We start from the raw sequence: 23,515 nt of genomic DNA, 5'->3' as shown, positions 1-23,515 counted from the left end.
ATCTGAGGGCATTGATAGCACAGCATAGCTTATAATGTCTTCCGCAGCCCATTGGTAGGACATGTCGGAACAGTTTTGAGCATATTGCTTAAATCTGTAAATGGTTGTTCTAGCCACTTTCTCTATATGCAAATGCAGAGGAGATAGGCCAAGCAGAACCTCCATTGCTAGAGTTGGCGTTGTGCCTATCGCGCCAGAGATTGCCAATCCAGCTACTCGTTGAATTCGTGAAAGTTTACTGATAACTGAAGTCTGTCGGACTTTCCTATACCAGGCTGCTGCTCCGTATGTGATCATAGGTCTAACCACAGTCACATAGAGCCAGTACAGTCTTTCAGGGGTAAGACCCCAATTTTTTCCATAAAGACTGCGACAAGTCCACAAGGATAGTCTAGGTTTGTGCAAAACTCCCTGCAAATGTCCATTCCATGACAGGGTTTTGTCTAGGATTACTCCTAGATATTTGACTTCCTTTGAGAAAGGAATTTCCTTACCTTGCATAGTTGGGCGGATTAGTCCATTATACTTTCGTTTCCTGGTGAAGGGCACAAGAATTGTCTATTGCGGGGTTATTGAGAGGTTCTCTCCCTTACATCAAGCGCAAATGGTATCTAGGGTCACCTGGAGGACTTTAGATATCCTCGGCAAACAGGTTCCTTTGACCATAACGACAATGTCATCAGCATAAGCTTGTATTTCCACACCAACGGCTTCGACTATCGATCGTCAACTAGGAGGGACCAAAGCAGGGGAGATAACACCCCTCCCTGCGGAAAGTCACCTCCCGGCCTGAAGCGTATCGTATCACCGTGGAGTGAAGTAGAAACTATTCTACTATCTAGCATATTGCGGATCCAACCCGCTATAGTTGCTTCCACTCCCCTGTCTAGAGCAGCTCTTTCAAGAGATTGTGGTATTGCGTTGTTGAACGCTCCCTCCCTCTATATCCAGAAACGCACAAACCAAGATTTCTTTATCCTGCAGCGTCCTGGATACTCTACCAACTAAGTTGTGTAGAGCCAATTCTGCTGATTTTCCCGCTTGATAAGCATACTGGTGGCGACTCAGTGGACCAGATACCCATGGCACCGTACGGATATACCGTTCCAGAACTTTTTCAAAGGTTTTCAGCAGAAATGACGTTAGGCTGATGGGTTGAAAGGCATTAGAAGTTGGGACCGAACGGCCCGCTTTGGGTATGTAAGATACCCTTACCTTAGTCTATTCTGCCGGCACATATTTCCAGGCGACACTCGCTCTGAAAATTTTTACCAAAATTGGCAACAACAAAGACCTCCCCTGCTGTAACAAAGCAGGAAAGATATTGTCTTCTCCAGGCGATTTGAACGGCTTAAACGTTTGAATTGCCTGGTCCACGGATGTGTAAGTGACGACTTTTCTAGCCACACTCCAATCCGTATTTGAGGGGCGCTTTGCCTTACAGGAATAGCCCGCTGTGGCATTATCGGTCCTCATCATCAGGCTTCCTGGGAAGTGAGTCTGCATGAGAAGCTCCAACGAGGCTCTGCTAGAGTCCGTAAAACTACCGTCAGGCCGGCTAAGTGAGCCCAGGGGTAGTGCCGGATCTCTAGCGAGAATCTTGTGAATTCTTGCACTGCTGAATTGCAAATTTGATAATGCAGGAAGTTATTCCATTCGACGTTACTCCACCATCAGCCTCATATCATACATACAGATGGACATCTTTGTTATTTGAAAGATAAATAGAAAAATTATGTACTTGCAACTTCTGTTTATAGTATTGAGATGAAACTAAAAGTTTTGGACACAGCAGCACGCTTTGCATATCTATTGTTGCTAAAATTGTATTTGAAGCCATCGCAATAGCATTCTGTTTAGCCGCTCGGGCTTCTTCTTTCTTTATTCTAGGAGCATTCTATTCCTCCTCAGTAGTGTTCCCTTCCCGAAAAGAAACACATAAATCGCATTGGTCCTTTCTCGGTTTGAATATTGAAATTTTTTGTTTTTCCAAAATTTCTGTACATTTTTTTCTTTCCACCATTGGGTTTCCATTGTCTTTACACCAATCTTTATACACACTGTGCATATGACACAATTTGAACGAAGGCTCTACGTAAATTCTGGAGGATGATGCACGACAATAATGGCACAGAAGATTCTAGCACAGAATCAGATTTCAATTTTTTATTGGTATTTCTCCATTTTTTCACCTTCTGAAGAGTCATTTTCCTTATTTTCCTTATTTTCTTCGCTATTGTTATCTTGATGGCATCCCGATGATTTAATCCAACTGTTAAATAGATCTTTTTTTATATCTAACGTTGCCTGGAAAAAATCTCTGCATACCCTTACTTTAGTTAAATTTGCATTAGGCAAAAAACAGTCACAACCGAATTTTTTTCTTATACATTGTATATCCTTTCTACGCTTGATAGATTGTCCAAAATCTACAAGTCCCTGCAAATACCTTTTCTTTTCAGGCCAGGTACCAATTTTCCAAAATTTTTCAAATATAATTTTTCTTGTTTCTTCAGATACAGATTCACAGAGAAATGTACGTTTTAACATTTTTTTGGCAACTCGGTGGTCACATAATTTAGGTTTTAGCTTCCTCTCTTTTCTTTCTATTATTTGTGCACTTGTTTTTGTTCTCTTGATTCCATTATATTTTAGCCCAATCGTTCTCTTCCTCTTATTTCATTTCTTAAACACTTCTTTTCTTTTAAGTTGGAATTAGGTGCTGCAAGATTTTGCGTAGTATCTTCTTTATTTACAGGTCGGTAATCTTCATCAGAAGAAGTTTCCATATCAAAGTCTTTATTGTTATTACCTTTCTCATTTTCGTTGTTACTATTACATACCACAAAATCTTCATTAGAAAATGTGTTGTTAACAACTACTGGATCTGCATTAACATCAGTTGAATTCTCGTAATGAATAGGTTGTAGAGAATAGTCGTTTTTTCAGAATTGTTAATACACATATCATAATGTTCAATTATAATGTTATTGCCATTTTCCGTGCATTTTGTATTACCATCTACTGAAGTCAGAAGTGCCATTTCTACAATGCGTTTGGCTCTTGACATTTTTAAGTGTCATTAATATTATTGAAACCGACGTGGCTATTGTTCCTGAAGATGACTAAAAAAGAATAGTCGAAACCGGTTGAGCCGAAAATAAAGAAAATCAAAGTTGAAAAGCAAAGTTTTTTATTCACATAAATATTTTTAAGTGTGCTTGAAAGGTATGGGGAATTTTATAAAAATACTCTACTTTATTATTTTTTATTTTTAGGTTAGGATTAGTAAAATACGCGATTTAAATTTTAGTACATTACTTTCTAATACTCAAATACTTACCATATCGTCTCCAAAGCACAAAAATGATGTTAGATATATTTATAAGGTACAATTGGTTTACTATATTCTATTTTAAACACAAATGATTATCACTTAATGTGCAATGTGTCACATACAACAGAGCACTATGCTTTGTAAAACCCTCCATGTGGCATAAAAGGAGCAAAACTTAAGTTGGCATGTCCAGCTATGTATTTGAACTTTATTACATAGCGGAATTGATCCACCTGGTACAGCTAAAAGTAGCTATGTGATTCAGGCAACATATAGCTGTTTTTCGTTTATGGCAAGCACATAGAGACTTTTAGTTTTCACAAAATAATAATCAAAATAATGGACTTTGGTACATTATTTTGTCAGATGGTGTATTCGCATCGACGATATCAGCTCTCAACATTGTCCTTGCCTTCCTAGATCTCATCCTATCATTTCGCAATGTCATTTTTGATATCTCGAATTATCGTCCCCACTTCTCAACTGCCTTTCTCAACATGTTCCCCATCATCTATCAACATCCTCCTTGCTATCTATAAGTTCGTTCCCTAATCTATTTGATAGGAATTGAACTTTCCTCAACATAGTCTCTATTAATTGTTGTTGTTGTTTCCTTTTCACAAATTTTAGTTGTAAACATTATATTAATAAGAATTTATCTCTATTTTTCTTAAAATATCGTTACTTAATTATTTTTTTTTAATATAGATCCGAAATAAGTACCTAAAATACTCCGTTTGTCAAATTCTTCATTCGTTCAAATTAAACAGCGATGATTACAGTAAAATATTACTACAACCGCATGATCTAATCGAGACGTTATACATCCACAAATCGATAGAAACCGCAAACTCAACAGTCGTATTGGCCACACCTGACATTAATGCAGCAGTCGATAAAATATCTGCGTTGCATAATATCAATATTTTACAAAAGCGCAAAGAATTACTGGAAGCTTTCCTTTCGACCAGTGCAGAAGAGCCAAAATATTCGAAAGATGTCATAATTAATTTAAAAAGGTTAGCTTGAAGGAAACCTTTGAAGTAAATCCATTTTCATGCATTAATTTTCTTAGGGCTGCTTATATTTGTAAAAGTGGTGAATTATCTTTTTGGCAACACCATTTAGCTCATTTAGGAACTGATGACGAAGTACAATTAAAATTAAGAGCGAAGGCGAATGCATTAAAGTGTTTAACGATGATTTCGGATATTGAAACAATTGAAACTATTTGCTCCTTGGAATACAACGCATTTTTGTAAGTGATTTATGACTGTTATTTTTTAACATTTTTTTTTATTTGGTTAATTTTTAGAAACTACATTGACAAAATATATTTATTAAGCGATCTTGAATATCGCGGTTTTTCCATGACTATAGACCAACTCAACAGTTATAACAAAAAGATATTATTGCGCCAATTAGCCCAAGATATATTTTACTCTAATACAATCAAAATTATGGCCGATATTTGCATTATTTACTCGATGCTTGACGTGAAGTATTGGAACAAAATCATCGAAGTGTCAATAAAATTAGATATGCGTGATGATTTGAAACATTATATACAATTTTGGGCCGCGATGCCGCTAGCAAAGTATAAGAATTTTTACATCAACGCTTGGCAGTATGTTATTGATAATTCATTTAATGAATGCGCCATTCTAAACAAACCGGATGCATTCAAATATTGTATTAAAACTATAGTAGAAATTCAATCTTGCCCTGTATTAAATTTTTTAAATTTTGAAAAAGTTTTTAAGAAATTAGCACAAATGGATCAATTTGAATTTGCCCTGGTTTTTACTCAATACATGGCTGATCCTATTCGGGAACATTGTTTAAGAGAAGTTATGAGTTGTACAGAAAATGTTAATATTTCTGATTTACAAACTTATGGAATATATGGAATTAATTTAGTTGAAGATACTTTAAGGAATTTATATTAGTGAGTAAAAGATTTTACTATTAGTTATTATTATTATAAAATAATTTCTTACAAAATAAATTAAAAAAACGAAATTACTTTTCTTTTAATTTAATCTTTATTTTGGACTCAACCTTTTAATTAAAAGACATGGTGCATGTCATTAAAGGTGGAGCAATACATTTACAATGAACTTTTCTTTGACCATAACTATTGTTTTCCGTTTCAATTGTTGATCCAAGTGTTAAAGTTTTTAATCCATATTTACACACTTTACTCGTTGATGTTGTGTTTTGTTTAATGATGTCGATACTCGATGCTGATTATAGGAAAAAATGAATTATAAAAATAAAATATATTCTTTTACTTACGGCAAACAAAAGTAGATGGACAACATAAAGCTTCTGATGTACTTGATGTAACATATAGTGGAGCGCAATTCTTTTCGATATTTTCTGGTTCTTTTACTTCAATATCGCATGGAGTTGACTGGCAATTTGGTCCATTGAGTTTACCATCGAAGTCTTTTGTACAAATGCATGTTAAGCATTTATTTTTTGGGCGAAATATTTGTCCTTCCTTAAATATTTCGTTTCCAACTTTGCAAGTTGCTGGAACTCCATCTTTTAAAAATTATTAAATTAATGTTTAAAATAAATATAGGATATATCCGATATGAAGGGTGGTCAGGGGGAAAAGCAATGATAGTCATCATTTATTGTATACAGGGTGAAATTTTAGACAGACTAAAATGTGGTGAATTTCATTGCATATATAAAGATATTAGACATTTTCCTAACACATTTTTTGAGTACACTAGAATGAGTATCGATACTTTTGACTACATACTGAACATTATACAATCATCTTTGAAATCGTCGATCAGCGGTCCACGAATTATTACACCAGCAGAAAAATGAGCCACATGGGAAGCACTATTGAATACTCATATGCCACAAACAACAGAAGAGCATTTAATTAACGTATCAAGAACTGATGGCAATTTCCGAACTTTAAACAACACTGAAACGAACACGAACTGAAACATTTTCGTATTAAAAAGCCACCAATACTTAAGTGGAAGTGAATACTTTAATTATAAGCACTTTTTTATAGTGCTTCAAGGCATACCTGATGCATATCATAAGTTTATCAGTATTATTCTAAACTTATGTTGCAGATGTGAACTCAGATGTGACTCAAACTTATGTGCGTCGGATCATCCAATGCTCGTGCAAATTCGCTCTTAGCGAACTTCGCTGCTACTTGTAGCGCTACTTTGTGGCCTTGTAGATTTAGACTCATACGCTATATATAATCGTACGCGATATAAACGTTCTTCTGTTAGTTATGGCATATGGGCATTCAATAGTGCTTGCTATATGGCCCGTTTTTCTGCTGGTGTAATAATTCATGGTTGTATAATGTTCAGTATGTAGTCAAAAGTATCGACACAGGTTGGTAAAAACAAAGACGAATCTTGTATAAGTTGTCCACCCCGTATTTGAATTAAGTCGTGACAAAATATAATTACAAAGAATGAAATTTAACGCGAGTCAAAACATCGACGATTTAGGTACTAAGATACAGGAGTCAGCGATAAAACAAATGTAACTAACGCAACGGAATTAAAGCTGAACTTATTTGCGGTGCATCAATTGCCGATAAATGATATGCTTAACCGTTTGAGCGACAAGCAGCGCAATCGCGCTTTTAGATTTTATGTCGAGAAAATCCAGCACTTTTTGTACTCTGTTCGACAGTGTTTTTTCAATACTTCCTAGGACTCAAACGGATAAACATTATACAGTGTGTTAATTAATTATCGTACCCGACGTTATCATTGCAAGTATGCAACCAATATTGCAAAACGCGTATTGCAATACCAATACTGTGATATTGATTGCATAGTTGCAATGATGAGGTTGGGTACGATAATTAATAAACACAGTGTGCAAGTGTACAGTTAGTTCTTACCTCCACATTTGAGTTTTGGACAACATTTGTCCAGAGAGTGTTTTAGAAAACATTTTGGATTTTTTTTAAGTACTGGGTCTACCTCTCCGCAATTACCTGGAGCACATCTAAATTTGCCTCTGAAAAAATCGACGAGGAGATTTTATTAAAACGTAATACCTTTTCCTTACTTTTCACGTGCAGTTGCCGTACAAATACATCCAAAATTACAACTTGAATCTTTCACGACGTCTTTAACATCTTGTCCGTTATTAATTTTCTGTCCTTGGTAAGTACAATGGCCAATAGGTTGACTGTATTGACAACCATTGTAAGAAGGACAACCATTTTCATTTCCCGATACTTTACATCCAATTGTTTTGTAAAAGTGTAAACCGAGGAAATCGCAATTGGTATCTGAAATGTTAACAAGGAACAGTTTATAGTATATTATTCAACAAGCGTATAATGGCGGCTGTTATTGTATTATTATCTACAACTATTTAATTTTGAAAAAAAATTCCAAAAAAAAACTTGATAGACATTTCAGACATAACATCAATATAAGAAAGCTATCATTTCTGTTATATTTTATTTTTTGATTAGTAGGTCGTGTCAGAACTGTGGAATAATGGCTTCATTATTCAACACTTGTCAGTCATGCGAGTAATACGTCGTGTCGTTACCCGTCAAAAATCAAAAAATTTATAACGAATAGACAATTCAATAGTTGTAGATAAAATCTTTTTAGCTCTAATTACGTTATATACGTGTTGAAATAAATAAAATCATTGCGGTTTATTTACGAAAGATAACACAATAATCTTACTTCCAAAAGCATCGTTTACAAGCAACGTTGATGCAATAAATAAAATCACTCCAAAATGCTTCATCTTTGAGTACGTCGTCAATTTCAACTGACTCATAATTTTCACGTTTTTTTTATATGTTCAACAGTTTTATTAAACCGTGGTGGGATGAACAATAATATAATAAAATATCAAAAAAAACTTGGAAAAATTGTTATTTTAATTGAATTATTATATAAATTATATACAGGGTGTATCTGAATGACTGCAACAAACTTCAAGGGGTGATTCTTTAGTGAATTTTAAGGGCGACCATGGGCGACTTCGGTTCCCATGCTTTATTTTTCCAATGTATTTATTATCTTCATAAAAAAGATCCAGGCATAAATGGAACGGGGGTGGATAGGTTTAGTAACTTAGAAGTGAATATTGAAAGTACAAATAAGCTGGAAACGTGCCCTATTATGAGTTAAACATATTCCCCAAATTTCATTTTCCTAGTGTTTATGGTTTTTGAGAAAAAAGAATTAAACTCCTTGCAAAAAGTTAAGGCCCCTCACTTTGAGATCGATATCTTCGCAACCGCTCGATAAAAAAAATTACGACAAAGTTTGTTGTAATCACTGAACATTTCTACGTAAATATGTTAATTTAAAAATTTTCAGATCAATGGTTTTCTTTTTATCGCGAGTTAAATGAAAAAAGTACCCGATTTTTTACGGTACCGACAACTTTATCAACTTTGCGAATTTTTTTTCTCGAAAACTATCGTACGAAAAAATTTGAATTTTTAACTGATGTTAGCCTGATGTGTACTTAATAAATAGCATATTTTAATTTTTCGATATTACACTATTACGTCGAGAGGGCTGGGTGGATTTCCTCGCGGATTTGACCAAAATATATCAAATAATGTCGGTTGTCGGATTCCGTTATCAGTTTTTCAAAATTAAAGCTCCCTAATTTTTTAAGAGCGATTTAATGGAATTACAAATTAATGAGTAACAGAAATAAGCTCTGCGGGATGACGGGGGTTCTGTCCAATCGGAACAGACGGTGCGTCCTAGACAGTACGTCGCGCCTTTATCTTACCTACATAAAGAAAGAAGGCGCGACGTCCTGTCTGGGACGCATCATCTGTTCCGATTAGACGGAACCCTCCTCTCCCCGCATAGCTTATTTCTGTTTCAACCGCGTTGAAATCCGCCATGCCATTTTCGAAATAACCGCATCCTACTAAACCGCGAATTTCCGCACTCTACTTCAGATACAGGGTCAATTAAATGTTTGTAAAAAGGATCGCTGTTATTTCATCGTGTACATCAACGTTAAAGAACCTCTATTTGTTGAAGTCATCGAACGCGATGTGAAATTGTGGCGATATGTTATGTTGCCAAAATTGGTATCATTCTATAAAAATTGCATGCTACCAGAAATCGTTCGTCGCAGTATACGCAAATAAGACACTGTAAAAAACTTAATTATTACTAAATGTAGGGTAATAACCGTTCTAAAATCAGTGTTACAATGGCTCGCTGGTTAAACATATATCACTTTATACAGGGTGTGTCAAATGTCTGAAATATAGGCAATAACTTCGCCATTTGCGGTTTTAAAGAAAAATGTTTCAAATAAAAAATTCTTTATTAGTTGTGGCGCATTTTTTGGCAATACTTGCTTGTTTACATTGTTCTTTGTTTTGTTGCTATGGCAACCAACATTGTTATTTTAAATGGGATGCATATGTTTTTTTGCACATTTGAATAGAGCATACATCCCTCTACGCGATGAACATATCAAATCATATGGTTGTATTAGAAAAAAATCGAGAAAAAATGCGTTTTTTAAGAGTCTTAAATCAGCAAATTACAATCAAAGTAGGCGCCGAAATAACGCCGTTGACAGCTTTAAATGTAAAAAAAATTGACAGTTTAAACAAATATGGCGCAATTAAGCGAACGACAAAGAATCCAAAATTAATAATGTATGGGTACGATGCAGGTGATACAAAACGCACTTAAAGTAAAGTTTGTACACTGTTCAATAATACATATTTTCCCGGATATACAAATTACATAATCCACAGTATACAAAATATTAAACAAAAATTTTAACACCGGAATTGTAAAAAAACCTTCCAAAAATTGCTCATAATTGTTGAAACTGTAATTTTTTTGACATTTAAAGCTGTCAACGGCGTTATTTCGGCGCATCGAGATATACTATATTTACTGGAGTGCGTGCTTTGGACTAAAAAACGAGCCGGTCGACTCGACGACTTCCCCCACCCTATAACGGCAAGAAGCTTCAGTTCTGTATGTAACATATAGGTGTTAACGTGTTGTTTAAGTGAATAAAGATTGCATTAAATACATTTTTTTATAAACTTTTTAATATTGTGTTTAAATTAGTGTACTTATTATATAAATCTATAAAGATGGTAAATTCTTGTTCTGCATACGGTGTACAAATAGACAGTCAACAGGAAGTGGTTTACAATTTCATCGGTAAGTTACAATTTTTAGATTCAGGTTTGTGGTAATATTATAATATATGTATAAATGTTCCAGATTTCCATTAAATAAGCCTGGAGTTTTAAAAAAATGGATAAAGGAAGTACGCAGGAAAAATTTTAAGCCAACAAAGTATAGTTTTCTATGTAGTGATCATTTGCTTGCTACGGATTATCAAATACGACCAGGTGCCAGCAAGGGATGGCTAAAAGAAGATGCATTTCCTTCAGTGTTTAAAGGATTTCCAAATCACCTTCAAAAACCTCCTCCATCCAAAAGACGTTTATTGTCTAGAGTAATTGAGAAAGAGAAAAAGATAAATACCATTTATATTAAAAATATGTTGAAAATTAAAATATGAATTAGTTTTGTTTTAATCTTTATAGGCTGATGATATTGAGAACATGCCAAGTACAAGTACTACACCCGACTTATCTGAGATATCTGAACAGGTAAAACTTTATTATCTATTATCGAAGAGATCAGAAAATTATAAAATATTTTTCAGAATGCAATGCAATGTGATGTGGGTATTCAGTGTATTATTCGGTCACCAACTAAGATAAAATTGAGACGAAAAATTAATGAATTCGGAACACCATCGCATGAATATACTTTGTTCCATTTAATAGCCCAACATTTTATAAACATAAGAGCTAATCATTATGGAAAACAATTTAATTTACAAAATGTTCTAAAGAATAATTCTTCTGTTCGCCAAAAACTAACTAAATTAATATTATTTAATAATGTATAATTTAAATATATCTATGTTATATTTCTAATTAATAATCCAAAGAAAAACAAGCTTTGAAGTATTTTTTATTTATTTCCTAAATTATAATAACTTAAATATATATTATTTGGTATTTTTCATCATTATTGAATAACATTATTTGAATTATTTAGTAAATATTGAATAAATTCATGCAGAATCATATCCATTAGTTAGTACTATTTGTATTTCTTGCCGTTATAGAGTGGGGGAACATGCTGGCGAGCCGGACCGTTTTCTCGACCAAGCGAATATCGTGAGCACGCACTCCAGTAAAGTATATGTATCTCGATGTTTCGGCGCCTACTTTGATTGTAATCAGCTGATTTAAGACTTTCAAAAAACGCATTTTTTCTCGATTTTTTTTCTTATACGTTGCCATAGCAACGAAACAATACAAACAAGCTAATATCTCCAAAAAATGCGCCATGATTAATAAAGAAACTTGTATTTGAAACATTTTTCTTTAAAACTACAAATGGCGAAGTTATTGGCTATATTCCAGACATTTGACACACCCTGTATAATTTTAATAAATAAATAATATGCCTCGATTGTCCGAAATCCGCCTTATTGGCGTTTCATCGGAGTACTTTCACTTTTCCGTAAACCATTTCCATAAAAGTAAAGAGAAGTATCCCTCTCATCCGGCTTGAACCCGCTACGTTTGGAAGTTTATTGGCCAAACCACTTCACCAATCCGCGTAGCGTATGGATTTCGAGGAAATGTTTCGTCATATAATATATTTTTCGTTCCACTAATTTCTTTTATTACTTTTATTTGTAATAAAAAAATTATTATTACAACGTTAGCAACTATGGGGCTTAATATACTTAAAATTTTATTTTAATAAATTAAATATACTATTTATAAATATGGCGTCATCTTTGAAAGTATGCCCTGAACTGTTTTTATGTTAGAGTGTTTGCCTATGTCAGTGGTTTATTTATTATTCCATATAATTTACATGTAATTTCGTAGTTCCAAGTTTTCTGCTAATTAACGTAACAAAATGTGTTGATATGGCCGGAAACGGTTTCTGTGGACTGTTCTGCTTCGAGTAAAGGTATTTCCCGAATGATTTGTGCCTTACTTCGTTTTTTTATAACAACAACACAAACAACACAAAGTGGCCAAAAATTACAGCTAACTTTGCGATTTTTTTTTGTTAATAATAATAAGAATTTTGGTGATTGGTGATTTTTACTCGAAAGCCCTATATGTCTACTTTCACCTCATACTAAAAGTTTTACTTCAATTGCTTTCATGCGCTCTAAATCTTGGAACTGCTGAACCCGTTTCTTATGGAGTGCGGGAAGTTAGCCCCCCATTTTTTTATTTTTAAATTTTTTATTGTTGTTCTAGATTGTTCTAGAGTTGTTCTCCATTGTTCCAAAGCGGCAAATTGAAAAAATAAAAACTCCACGAGAAAACCGAAAAAACAGGCTTTTTGACTAGCCCCCCATTTTTGGAAAAATGAAATTCTCTTTATTGTTCTGGGTTGTTCTAGTTGTTCTAGTTATTGTTCTAGAAAATCAAAATTATGGAATACAGCATTACGAAGTTATAACTAAAAATAGATTTGGCCGCCGAAATGTCTGGTTGATTGCTGTGACCATAGTTTTTCTATTATCAATTCCATATTACAAATATATACTTATTATAGCTAACGCAATCTGGAACAGCTATTATTTTCACTAGAACAACTCTCTAAAGGGCACTTTACTCTTTGAAAATTAAAGTTTTTCGAAGTTTCAGTCAGTAATTCTTGTGTCAGCGGTTTTATATTACACAATAAGAATTAAAAAATTTAGAACAATCTAAAATAACTCAAACTTTGCCGATTCAAATTGTTCTAAATGTGTTTTGCGTTTAACTCGGACATTAATTTTGCAAAATCACATATTTTTTGTTGCTCTAAATTGTTCTTGTTGTTCTAGGAACTTAAAATGTTTATTTAATCACTGCGGTTTTAGTTCTTTTAAAGTTTCATATAATAATAGTTTTAAAAAACTAAAAAAATATAGAATAATCTGACCATCATAATTATCTAAAAATCACAAGTTTCACCTTTCTCTTTAAAGTTATAATAGTAAAACAAAAGATGCGATTTAAAGTGTATTTATTTTGTATAAACTAAGTAATAAATTAATAAATAAACTAAACTAACAAATAAGACAATAACTATTCGATCAGTATTACTATATTAGTACAATAATTTATTCTAAGGTCATGGAATAATACGGTTACATCACTTTGCTCATTTATAAACATATATGCACATTTAAGCATTTATTTCAGTAGTTTCTTCAACTTGTACGGATTTTTTTCGTAAGTCATTAAATAATTTCCAATTGGCATTGTTGGGCACAAATGCCAGGTAGTGTCCTACATCATTCAAAGATTGAGTACCTTCGTAACTGATGATACCTGCGGGGATATAGAATTTGTTGTGGAGTTACAAATTGCGTGCGTAATCACTCAATTTTGTTTTATTGTTCTCTTCATTCGTTGTTTCTATAAACAGACCACATTTTTTTGCAATTGTTACTTAGAGTTTGCATGTAGTTTTCTATTACTTGCTTTAGCTATGCATAGCCAAATATTGTTACGATGTCAATGTCGATTGGTAAAATTATGTTTTTATGGAAAGTAACGTTTAAACAATTATTGCAGTTTTTAGTCCTACAATAACTAAATTCTTCTTTAATAGATAGTTGTGTGCAAAGAAACGTAATATTTGACATAGCATTCACTATTATCACGCCAGCAATATTCTGGCTTCCAAAATAATTTTTTCCTGTTAATAGTTCAGCTCTTTTTTTATATGTTGCTTTACTAGAACCAGTTTTTAAACATAATTTTAGGAAACTAAAGCAATCTGTGCAAACATTCTCAACATGATTTCTAAATGAATTGTGTGTACGGGCAAATGCTAAAATATGAAATATACTGTCGAATCCGCAAGTATTTTGAACAATATATTTTTTATTGAAATAGATATTAATGAAACTTACTTATGAATTTATGAAAGAATTACTAACTGAAACTTCCAAAAATTTTAATTTTCAAACAATAAAGTGTTCTTTATAGAGTTGTTCCATTGAAAATAATAGCTGTTCCAGATTGCGTTAGCTATAATAAGTATATATTTGTAATATGGAATTGATAATAGAAAAACTATGGTCACAGCAATCAACTAGACATTTTGGCAGCCTAACCTATTTTTAGTTATAACTTCGTAATGCCGTATCCCATAATTTTGATTTTCTAGAACAACAACTAGAACAACAAAGAAAATCCCAAAATGGGGGGTTACTAAAAAGCCTGTTTTTTTGGTTTTTCTCGCAGAGTTTTTATTTTTGCTATTTGTCGCTTTGGAACAATATATAACAACTCTAGAACAATCTAGAACAACAATGAAAAATTTAAAAATCAAAAAATGGAGAGCTAACTTCCCGTACTCGATTACCCCCGCAATTTACAACTCCAGAACAAAGTCTATACCCTCGCAAGTATCATCAGCTACGAAGATACTCACTCTTTGAGTGATGTAGGATACTGCACGGCATTTGTGCCCAACAATGCCAATTGGTTATTATTTAATGATTTCAGAAAAAAATCCATACAAGTTGAAGAAGCAACAGAAATAAATGCACAAATGTGCATATATGTGTGTAAATGAGTTCTGTGATATTAGTCTATTTAGATGATTTATATGATTTATTTAGGTATTCTTTACTTTAGAATAAGTTTTTGTACAGTTTTTGTGAAAGAATAGTTATTGTTTTGTTAGTTTAGTTTATTTATTAATTTATTACTTAGTTTTACAAAATAAAATACACTTTAAATCGCATCTTATGTTTTATTATTATAAGTTTAAATAGAAAGGTGATTTTTAGAAAATAATTAGATGGTCAGATTATTCCATATTTTTTAATTTTTTAAAACTATTATTTTATTAAAGGTTGGGTTCACTGATTCAACAAAACCTGTCCGATATCACAACAACTAATAAAATTTAAGGTTTTTCTAGTGAAAATAACAGCTGTTCTGAATTGTTTTAATTGTTGTAAGTAGTAATTTTTAATATGAAACTTTAAAAGAACTAAAACCGCAGTGATTAAATAAACATTTTAAGTACCTAGAACAACAAGAACAATATAGAGCAACAAAAAATATGTGATTTTGCAAAATTAATGTCCGTGTTAAACACAAAACGCATCTAGAACAATTTGAATCGGCAAAGTTTGAGTTATTTTAGATTGTTCTATGTTTTTTAATTCTTATTGTGTAATATAAAACCGCTGTCACAAGAATTACTGACTGAAACTTCCAAAAACTTTAATTTTCAAAGAGTAAAGTGCCCTTTAGAGAGTTGTTCTAGTGAAAATAATAGCTGTTCCAGATTGCGTTAGCTATAATAAGTATATATTTGTAATATGGAATTGATAATAGAAAAACTATGGTCACAGCAATCAACTAGACATTTCGGCGGCCAAACCTATTTTTAATTATAACTTCGTAATGCTGTATCCCATAGTATCCCAGAACAACTAGAACAACCCAGAACAACAAAGAAAATTTGATTTTTCCAAAAAGTTAGTCAAAAAACCCGTTTTTTCGGTTTTCTCGCGGAGTTTTTATTTTTTCGATTTGCCGCTTTGGAACAATGTAGAACAACTCTAGAACAATCTAGAACAATAATAAAAAATTTAAAAATCAAAAAATGGGGGGCTAACTTCCCGCACTCTTTCTTATGACCTGTATTTTCATATAGTTTAACGCGACCTTAAACGTAAAATTGAAAAGAAAAATTTAAAAAAACTTAAAAGGAAACTACGTAAACATTAAATTGATGAAAAAATAACTATAGTGTTGATAAATAAAAATATATAAAAATAACTTTAAGAATCGCAAAAAAATTTATTTAAATTAAATTATTTATTTATTAATTTATTAAAGTTAATATGTTTTCATAACATAAAATACCTACGTTTTCTTATGAAGAATACATATTTATAACGATCGCGATCAGTCAATGCCCACGCTGCAATTGACGAAAACCAAAACCGGTATACAGGCTGGTTCATTTAACGTGAGACGAGCGATTATCTCGAAAACTGTTCGTTTTACATAAAAATGAATCAAATGAAAGTTGTTCTGTGCGAAGGGGGAAACCATATGACGATAACATTTGTTGACCTTGACCTTATTTTCAAGGTTATATAAAGGTCACGACCAATTTTTTAAATGGCACCCTATGTTTTTGATTGAAAAATCTGAATCTATGGATAAAAGTAAAATAATTAAAAAAGAAAAAATTATTGTGTGGTTTTGCCAGTACGACGCCGAAACGTGTTTTGTAGACAAAATCTAAATAATTTTTTTATTCAAATAGTTTTAAATATTGTTTATTTATAAAAAATGATTAAACTAAACTATTAAACAACAAGTACAAAATTTATAACAAATGTTCTAATATTTCCCCAATCACTTCAATACATTTTTTACACGATCGGACTATTTTGTTTATTTACGAGCTGCTACGAGTTGCTACGGCTAAAACGACGGTAAGTAATTTACTTACCGTTCTAGAACTGTAAGTAAGTATAATAAATAAAATTTCAAATAAAAATATAATTTATTTCAAATTAAATGTACAGTTATTACAGCTAGAAATAGAAATTGAAATATCGCTTTTTTCCGTATTTGTATTAACAGAAAATGTCGGTGATGTAGAAGCACAAGCTGACGATTATAGTATATTATCAGAAACGCTGCAAGGCGATTCATTATCATCATGTAGAATCTTTTCTGCAAATTGATTTTTGTTTTGAAGAGAACTTTCAGCCACAGTCGAAGATTTCCAACTTCCATGTCTTTTTAGTCCTAAAACGTCTACACCTTTATTGGCTAATAATGTCGCTGAAGTACGTCGAAACGAATGAGCAGTGTAATGAACTGCATTTTCCAATTTTAAGTATTCAGCAATTTTCGATGATAAAGTTCCAATAGTAACTTTACCGACTACCTAATTTTTGCATTTCCCATTCCGATAATTTAGGAATAAAGGCATTGCTTGGCCGCAGTTTAATATGTTTCCGAACAATTTTCAAATAATTAATACATCTTTAATAGTCATTTTATGTAACTCTTCTCTGCGACATGCTCCCGCTACTACTAATATCATTGCTACCTAAAAAAATACATTGTCGTAAATATATCCACGTATTTTTACAAGTAATCTAAATTTACCTTATGGATTAAAAACAATTCGTCCGGTGCTTCAATTAAACATTTAAACATTTCATCCTTCTTTTTAGAAAGGCAATTAATGTTGAAAACTTGGATATATCAATGGATTCGTGTAAAAAAATTGTCGCTTTCAACAGTAAGTATTCGGCCCATAAAACCTGCAGCTTTTAATTTTCCGTTTCTTTCGACCAAATATGCCAACCAGATTTTTTCACTCGTATTTTTATTCTTTACTCCACACCATGTTTTGAAAATTTGGTACGTAATTTCATAACGTTCCCTAGATTTTTCGGGAATTATTACCGAACGTCCAATATTCCAAGTTTTTTCTGTATCATCACCATTTTCACTCTCAGAATCACTCATTTTGGTTATATAATAATATATATTATAATTTACATAATTTTTATTATATTAAGTTTTAATTTTATTGTAAGAACTGTTTACAATTTCACAAATCATACAATTTGTTTTTTTTTAAATAAAACCAGGGCAACAGAATTATTATAAATTATTACAAATCGTGGGGTTACTGCAAGAACCTGATAAGTCCTCGATAAGCATTTTTGAGAAAAACAAGATTAAAGTTTATCATATTACTAAATATCAAGCTGAACTTGAAAACCTTTATTTTAAACAAAAATACATTCTATTACTGTATTGAACCACAAATAAATTGCAAACAAACATAAACTTTGTTTCTGTGAGGTAAAGAAAAAAAAAATTTTTTTAATGTGGGACTTATCTGGTTTTGGCTGATATACTATTTGTTTTGCGCCTCATCTTCTTCAAATTCATCAGGATTTTCAGAGTCCTCCAAGTCATCCGAATCGTCTAATCCTGGTGCAGGTACTAGATCTTTAGCTTTTTTCGATATTGGTAATGATTCATACCATTTGTGGAATTCCTGTGGTATCGCATCTTTTTTGCACAGGCTTAGTAAGTTTTGCTTTTTTAAATGACTGATGGGTAGCATTTTATTGTACATACCAGTTAACGTTAAAGATTTAATATTAAGGGGACGACCCTGTATTAGGGATGCAAACGATACATCGATTTTTCGAAAACATCGATGTATCGTCCATAAACATCGATGTTTTAACATCGATGTTGAAGTCTATAAAACATCGATCCATCGTTCATTATGAACGATATTTTATCTTCGATGTTTGATAAAATAATCGACCATTATTTGATTATTTCCATGTTTGTATAAAAGAGCAATGAAATATTTGCCACTCTTAGCAACTTCGGTGTCCAACGAGCGATTATTCTCAGAAGTTGGCGCAACAAATAATCAGAAAAGGAATCGCTTATTAGGCACCAGATTGTCCAAGTTAATGTTTTTGAATTCTATACTTAAAAATAAATTTAAATAACATTATCTATGTGTTTTATCATATTGTAATAAATGGACTACGTTATACATCACTTGACTAAGTGACATTTTATCGTTTTTAGAGATTTTCATGCTGTCTGGTAGGTAAAGGAGTAACTTATCTTAGAAAAAATACAGAATACCGAGAGACCTAAAATACTATTTGTTTTAAAGAATAAAGCTAAGCGCCAATCACGTTATATGATTTCAAGTCCGATTTGCATCATACGTCTAAGAACCGACTTACCATTAGATACGACACTTACTTAGATACACCAAGAAATTCTACAATAGAAAAAATAGATGAACCTACAATTTCGAGTCAGTGTCGTTTTCTAGATGTTAGTATAAAATTGAAAGTTTGTCTTTTATTTTATATAGAATTTAAATCTAACTAGTTTCGGCCCTTGGCCATCTTCAGAGACTCCACAAATAGATTAACTCTCATCTTATCCATTTTACAAATAACACGGGAGGTAGCGCTAGTTACCTAATAACACATAAGATATCATTGTTGCACATTTTTATAGCACTAAAACTAGAACTAGCACTAGACCGAATATTTCTAGTTCTAGATCTAGTGTTAGTTCTAGTTTTACACTATCACTAGAACTAACACAAGATCTAGAATTAGAATCATTCGGGTTTAACCGTCTTGCGAGACGTGGGACTAAATCCGAATGTTTCTAGTTCTCGGTGTAGTGTTAGTTCTAGTGGCCGTGGTAGGTAGCGCTAGTTAGCATAAGATATTACTATGTTGTATATTTTTTATTGAACTAAAACTAGAACGAGAACTAGAAACATTCTGGTTTAGTCGTGAAAAAAACTTTCAGTTGTCAATGTCAAATTTAATTTTTTTTCTTTAGCAGGTATTCCTTTAGAGTTAATTTGTCTTTTGAAGGCTACGGTTGAAAATTTTTTGAGAGTCTTAGAAATTACTAAAAAAAATAAATTAGTGAGATTAAGTGAGTTTGTGTACAAAATACACGTACGCGCCTGTTCGTGTTATTGTTAATTAATTAAGGTAGGTTAATATTTTGAAATCTTTATTTTTAAAACACGAAATTAACGCTGAAAACTTAGGATTTATTTCATTAATTTTTACCTGAATGATCTCTTTATTTTTATTCAGAATGTCAGGAAATAATAATTTGAGAGATGGCTTGTTAGATTTTTTGGAAGAGGAACCTAAGGAAAGTATCGACGATAGCGATATATCCGATGAAGAAGAAGAAATTGTGCAAAGTGAACATGATAGTGGCTCAGAGCAGAGCGCCAATGAAACAGAGGAAGCACACACAAGTAGTGGTGACTTTTCTCTAGGAAGAGGAAAACCGAAAGTAATAAAAAAGACAAGTTCGGCGAGCAAGTCTGAGGTAAACCAACAAGATGACGAATCATTGAAATGGTATAAAAATCCTAATAAGCGACCTTCGAAAATTAGGGGTAAAAATATCGTAAAAGTTCTACCTGAACTTACAACAAAAACACGGAACATTACCGACGAAATAAGTGCATTTCAAGCAATTATTACTCCAAACATAATCAACGATATTGTCCGATATACAAATAAATACATCGAATCCAAACGTAATACGATTTCATATTCGAGGGAACGAGACTGCCAAAATACAACAATTTGCGAAATATTAGCTTTATTTGGAACTCTTTTCTTGATTGGTACGAAGAAAGGATCTCATGTAAACGTGAAGGATCTGTGGAATAGTGATGGCACCGGCATTCAAATTCTCCGAGCAGTAATGGGTTCCAAACGATTTTTATTTCTGTTGAGAAGTCTTCGTTTTGATGATAAATCAACAAGGAATGAAAGGAAGAAAACGGATAAGTTGGCTCCAATCAGATCAATCCTTGATTCCTTTGTCAATAATTGTAAAAACAGTTATAACGTTAGCGAATATGTAACCATTGACGAAATGTTGCACTCGTTTAGAGGTAGATGTAGCTTTGTGCAATATATACCAAGCAAACCTGCTAAATACGGTATAAAAATTTTTGCCATGTGCGATGCCAAATCTTTTTATACCAGCAACTTTGAAGTTTATTGTGGGCAACAACCAAATGGAATTTATAAAGTTTCCAATTCACCCATCGACATTGTGAAACGGTTAATAACACCAATTGAAAATTCTGGTAGAAATCTAACGACGGACAATTGGTATAGTAGCTTAACCTTAGCTAAATATCTTCTTATCTTCTTCTTAGAAAAAAAAATTACATTCATCGGAATATTACGTAAAAACAAACGTGAAATTCCTCCGGAGTTTTTGCCAAATAAAAATCGTCAACCTCAATCATCTTTATTTGGCTTTCAACAAGATACTGCATTAGTCTCTTATGTCCCAAGAAAAAACAGAGCCGTTATATTATTATCAACGATGCACGACTTACCGGAAGTTGACGAAGAATCTCATAAACCCGAAATAATTTTAAGTTATAATCAAACAAGAGGAGCAGTAGATACCGTTGATAAGATGTGCGCTGCCTACTCTATTTCGAGGGTCACTAGACGATGGCCATTAGCCCTGTTTTTTACGCTGCTAAATATAGCGGGAATAAATTCGCAAATATTGTATTTTACAAAACATTCTACGGGAAATCAGTGTCGTCGAAGAATTTTCTTAAGTAATTTAGCAATTGCTTTAATGAAAGAGCAACTAATTATGAGAGCTCAAATAATTTCTAATTTTTGAAGTTTTTGCAAATATCCTATAAGGGCGCTGAGTGCGGGACGTCGGAAACACAACCAACTCAATCTAAAAAACGAGGGAGGTGTAAATTGTGTACAAATACAAATACTACACAAAAATGTTGTAAATGTAAGCAATTCATATGTAAAAAACACTCAAAAACTATGATAACTTGCTCGACTTGTGAAATGCATTGACTCATAATTGATTTATTAGTTGTTCATTATGTTATTGTAAACACATAAAATATAACAATAAAGTGTCGTGTATTCTCTGTATTGTTTTTTTTTTTGTGAATTAACATGTAAATTTCCCCCAAAAGAAGAAATTTTCCTATGTGTACATTGTACACTACGCGCCTACTCGTGTAATAAAAATAAGCGCGCCTGCCGGAAGGTTAAAGTGAGTCCAAACGTGACAGATTTATCTCAAAAAGCCAAAAATTCGAACTTTCAACTTTTAATTTTGACATATTTGTCAACTTCATAAAAAATCCTTTAAAATGAGTCCAAACTCGACATATTTAACTTTAATATTAATGGAAGTACAATCACTTCCGGTTTAAACATACATGTTTGTTTATATGTATTGAGAAAACAATATTTCCTTTGAAAGATGATATTTTATTTTTAATTATCGGTGCTACAAATTTGTTTCGGTTATTAAACCGTCATCAGGCACCACTGTAATATTGAAAATTAAACTAAACTTTAAAATTACCTTATGTTACTAATTGGTCTAATTGGTTTATCTAATTGGTTAAAGTTTAGTTTATGGTGGTTTAGTTATGGTTTAGTTTATGGTATTAGTTTATGGTGGTTGATAATTAAAAATAAAACATCATCTTTCAAAGGAAATATTGTTTTCTCAATACATATAAATAATATTATAAAGATGAACCTGGAGGTGAATATCGCTAATATATCATGTTTGGACTCATTTTAAAGGATTTTTCACGACGATTACAAATATGTATATCAAAACTGACGTTGTCATTCTTAACCGGAAGTTGACTTCATTAATATTGAAGATAAATATATTGTGTTTCTCATTTTAAAGGATTTTTAATGAAGATTACTAATATGTCAAAAGTGAGGTTGACATTTTAAACCTGAAGTTAATTTATCATGTAATAGAAGTTTTACAATTGAAGTTAATCTAGTGTTAGTCACTTTTCCGCACTTTCTTTATATTTTTAACGTGTTTTTTGGGTCATTTCACATTGATTAAAAAAAATCGTCGATTTTTAAGCCACATGATGAGTCTTGAATTTTTCTTAAATTTTTATCTGTAAACTTGTAACGATTCGTCCTTAATTTCATTTTACAAATTTTTAAACTTTAATTTTGTAACTTAGTAACTAATAATCTGATTTCGACATTAATATGTGATCTTTTTTAACAAAACAAAAGGAAATATTAAGAAACTTGTTTGTAAAATGGATAAGATGAGAGATGTTAATCTATTTGTAGAGTCTCTGAAGATGGCCAGGGGCCAAGTACAAAATCAAACTCTAGATTATTTTCTTCAAAATTATTATTCAAATAAAGTTATTATTATTATTTGTCACTTAGTCATGTGATGCAGAACGCGGTCCAAATATTATTGATTATTATGATCATTCTTATAATAAAAATTCAGCCACTCAATATTTTTTTTAAACATCGATGTATCGGTATAAAACGTCGATGTTTTCGACATCGATGTTTTACTTTTGGAAAACATCGATGTTCTAATATCGATGTTTTTATGGGCGATGTTGCATCCCTAATCTGTATTCTATTGTACCGGGTTTATCTTTCGTGTACCGCATACATTTTATCTTAAGCCAGTTAACACTTTCTCCTTCCATA

General features: G+C 32.3%; 2 protein-coding genes and 1 long non-coding RNA gene across 3 annotated transcripts in view; 2 read left to right on the top strand and 1 right to left on the bottom strand.

The window, feature by feature from the left end:
• LOC111416529 (rough deal) overlaps positions 1 to 5,359 on the top strand; it is a 63,716-nt gene extending 58,357 nt beyond the window's left edge. Inside the window, exons 14-16 of the mRNA XM_023048577.2 lie at positions 4,046 to 4,356; positions 4,413 to 4,595; positions 4,653 to 5,359. Coding sequence (XP_022904345.2) covers positions 4,046 to 4,356; positions 4,413 to 4,595; positions 4,653 to 5,286 — 1,128 coding nt within the window. The 3' untranslated portion in view covers positions 5,287 to 5,359. The remainder of the gene's footprint in view (positions 1 to 4,045; positions 4,357 to 4,412; positions 4,596 to 4,652) is intronic.
• On the bottom strand, positions 5,360 to 8,556 carry LOC111416528 (uncharacterized). The gene is made up of 5 exons (XM_023048576.2): positions 8,050 to 8,556; positions 7,412 to 7,637; positions 7,242 to 7,360; positions 5,636 to 5,887; positions 5,360 to 5,583 (listed from the first exon to the last, which is right to left on the bottom strand). Exons 1-5 carry the CDS (start codon positions 8,144 to 8,146, stop codon positions 5,402 to 5,404), a joined length of 876 nt encoding a protein of 291 aa, XP_022904344.1. The 5' UTR covers positions 8,147 to 8,556; the 3' UTR covers positions 5,360 to 5,401.
• A 649-nt stretch (positions 8,557 to 9,205) lies between these two features.
• On the top strand, positions 9,206 to 11,349 carry LOC139430088 (uncharacterized). Its single transcript, XR_011640649.1, has 2 exons — positions 9,206 to 10,994; positions 11,051 to 11,349. It is a non-coding gene; the product is annotated as an uncharacterized lncRNA (long non-coding RNA).
• Positions 11,350 to 23,515: the final 12,166 nt, after the last annotated feature.

The sequence above is a fragment of the Onthophagus taurus genome, chromosome 6 (genome assembly GCF_036711975.1).
Source record: "Onthophagus taurus isolate NC chromosome 6, IU_Otau_3.0, whole genome shotgun sequence".
NCBI classification, from domain to species: domain Eukaryota; kingdom Metazoa; phylum Arthropoda; class Insecta; order Coleoptera; family Scarabaeidae; genus Onthophagus; species Onthophagus taurus.
The sequence above is the reverse complement of the archived record's forward strand: the minus strand, read 5'-3'. Positions and strand labels throughout refer to the sequence as shown.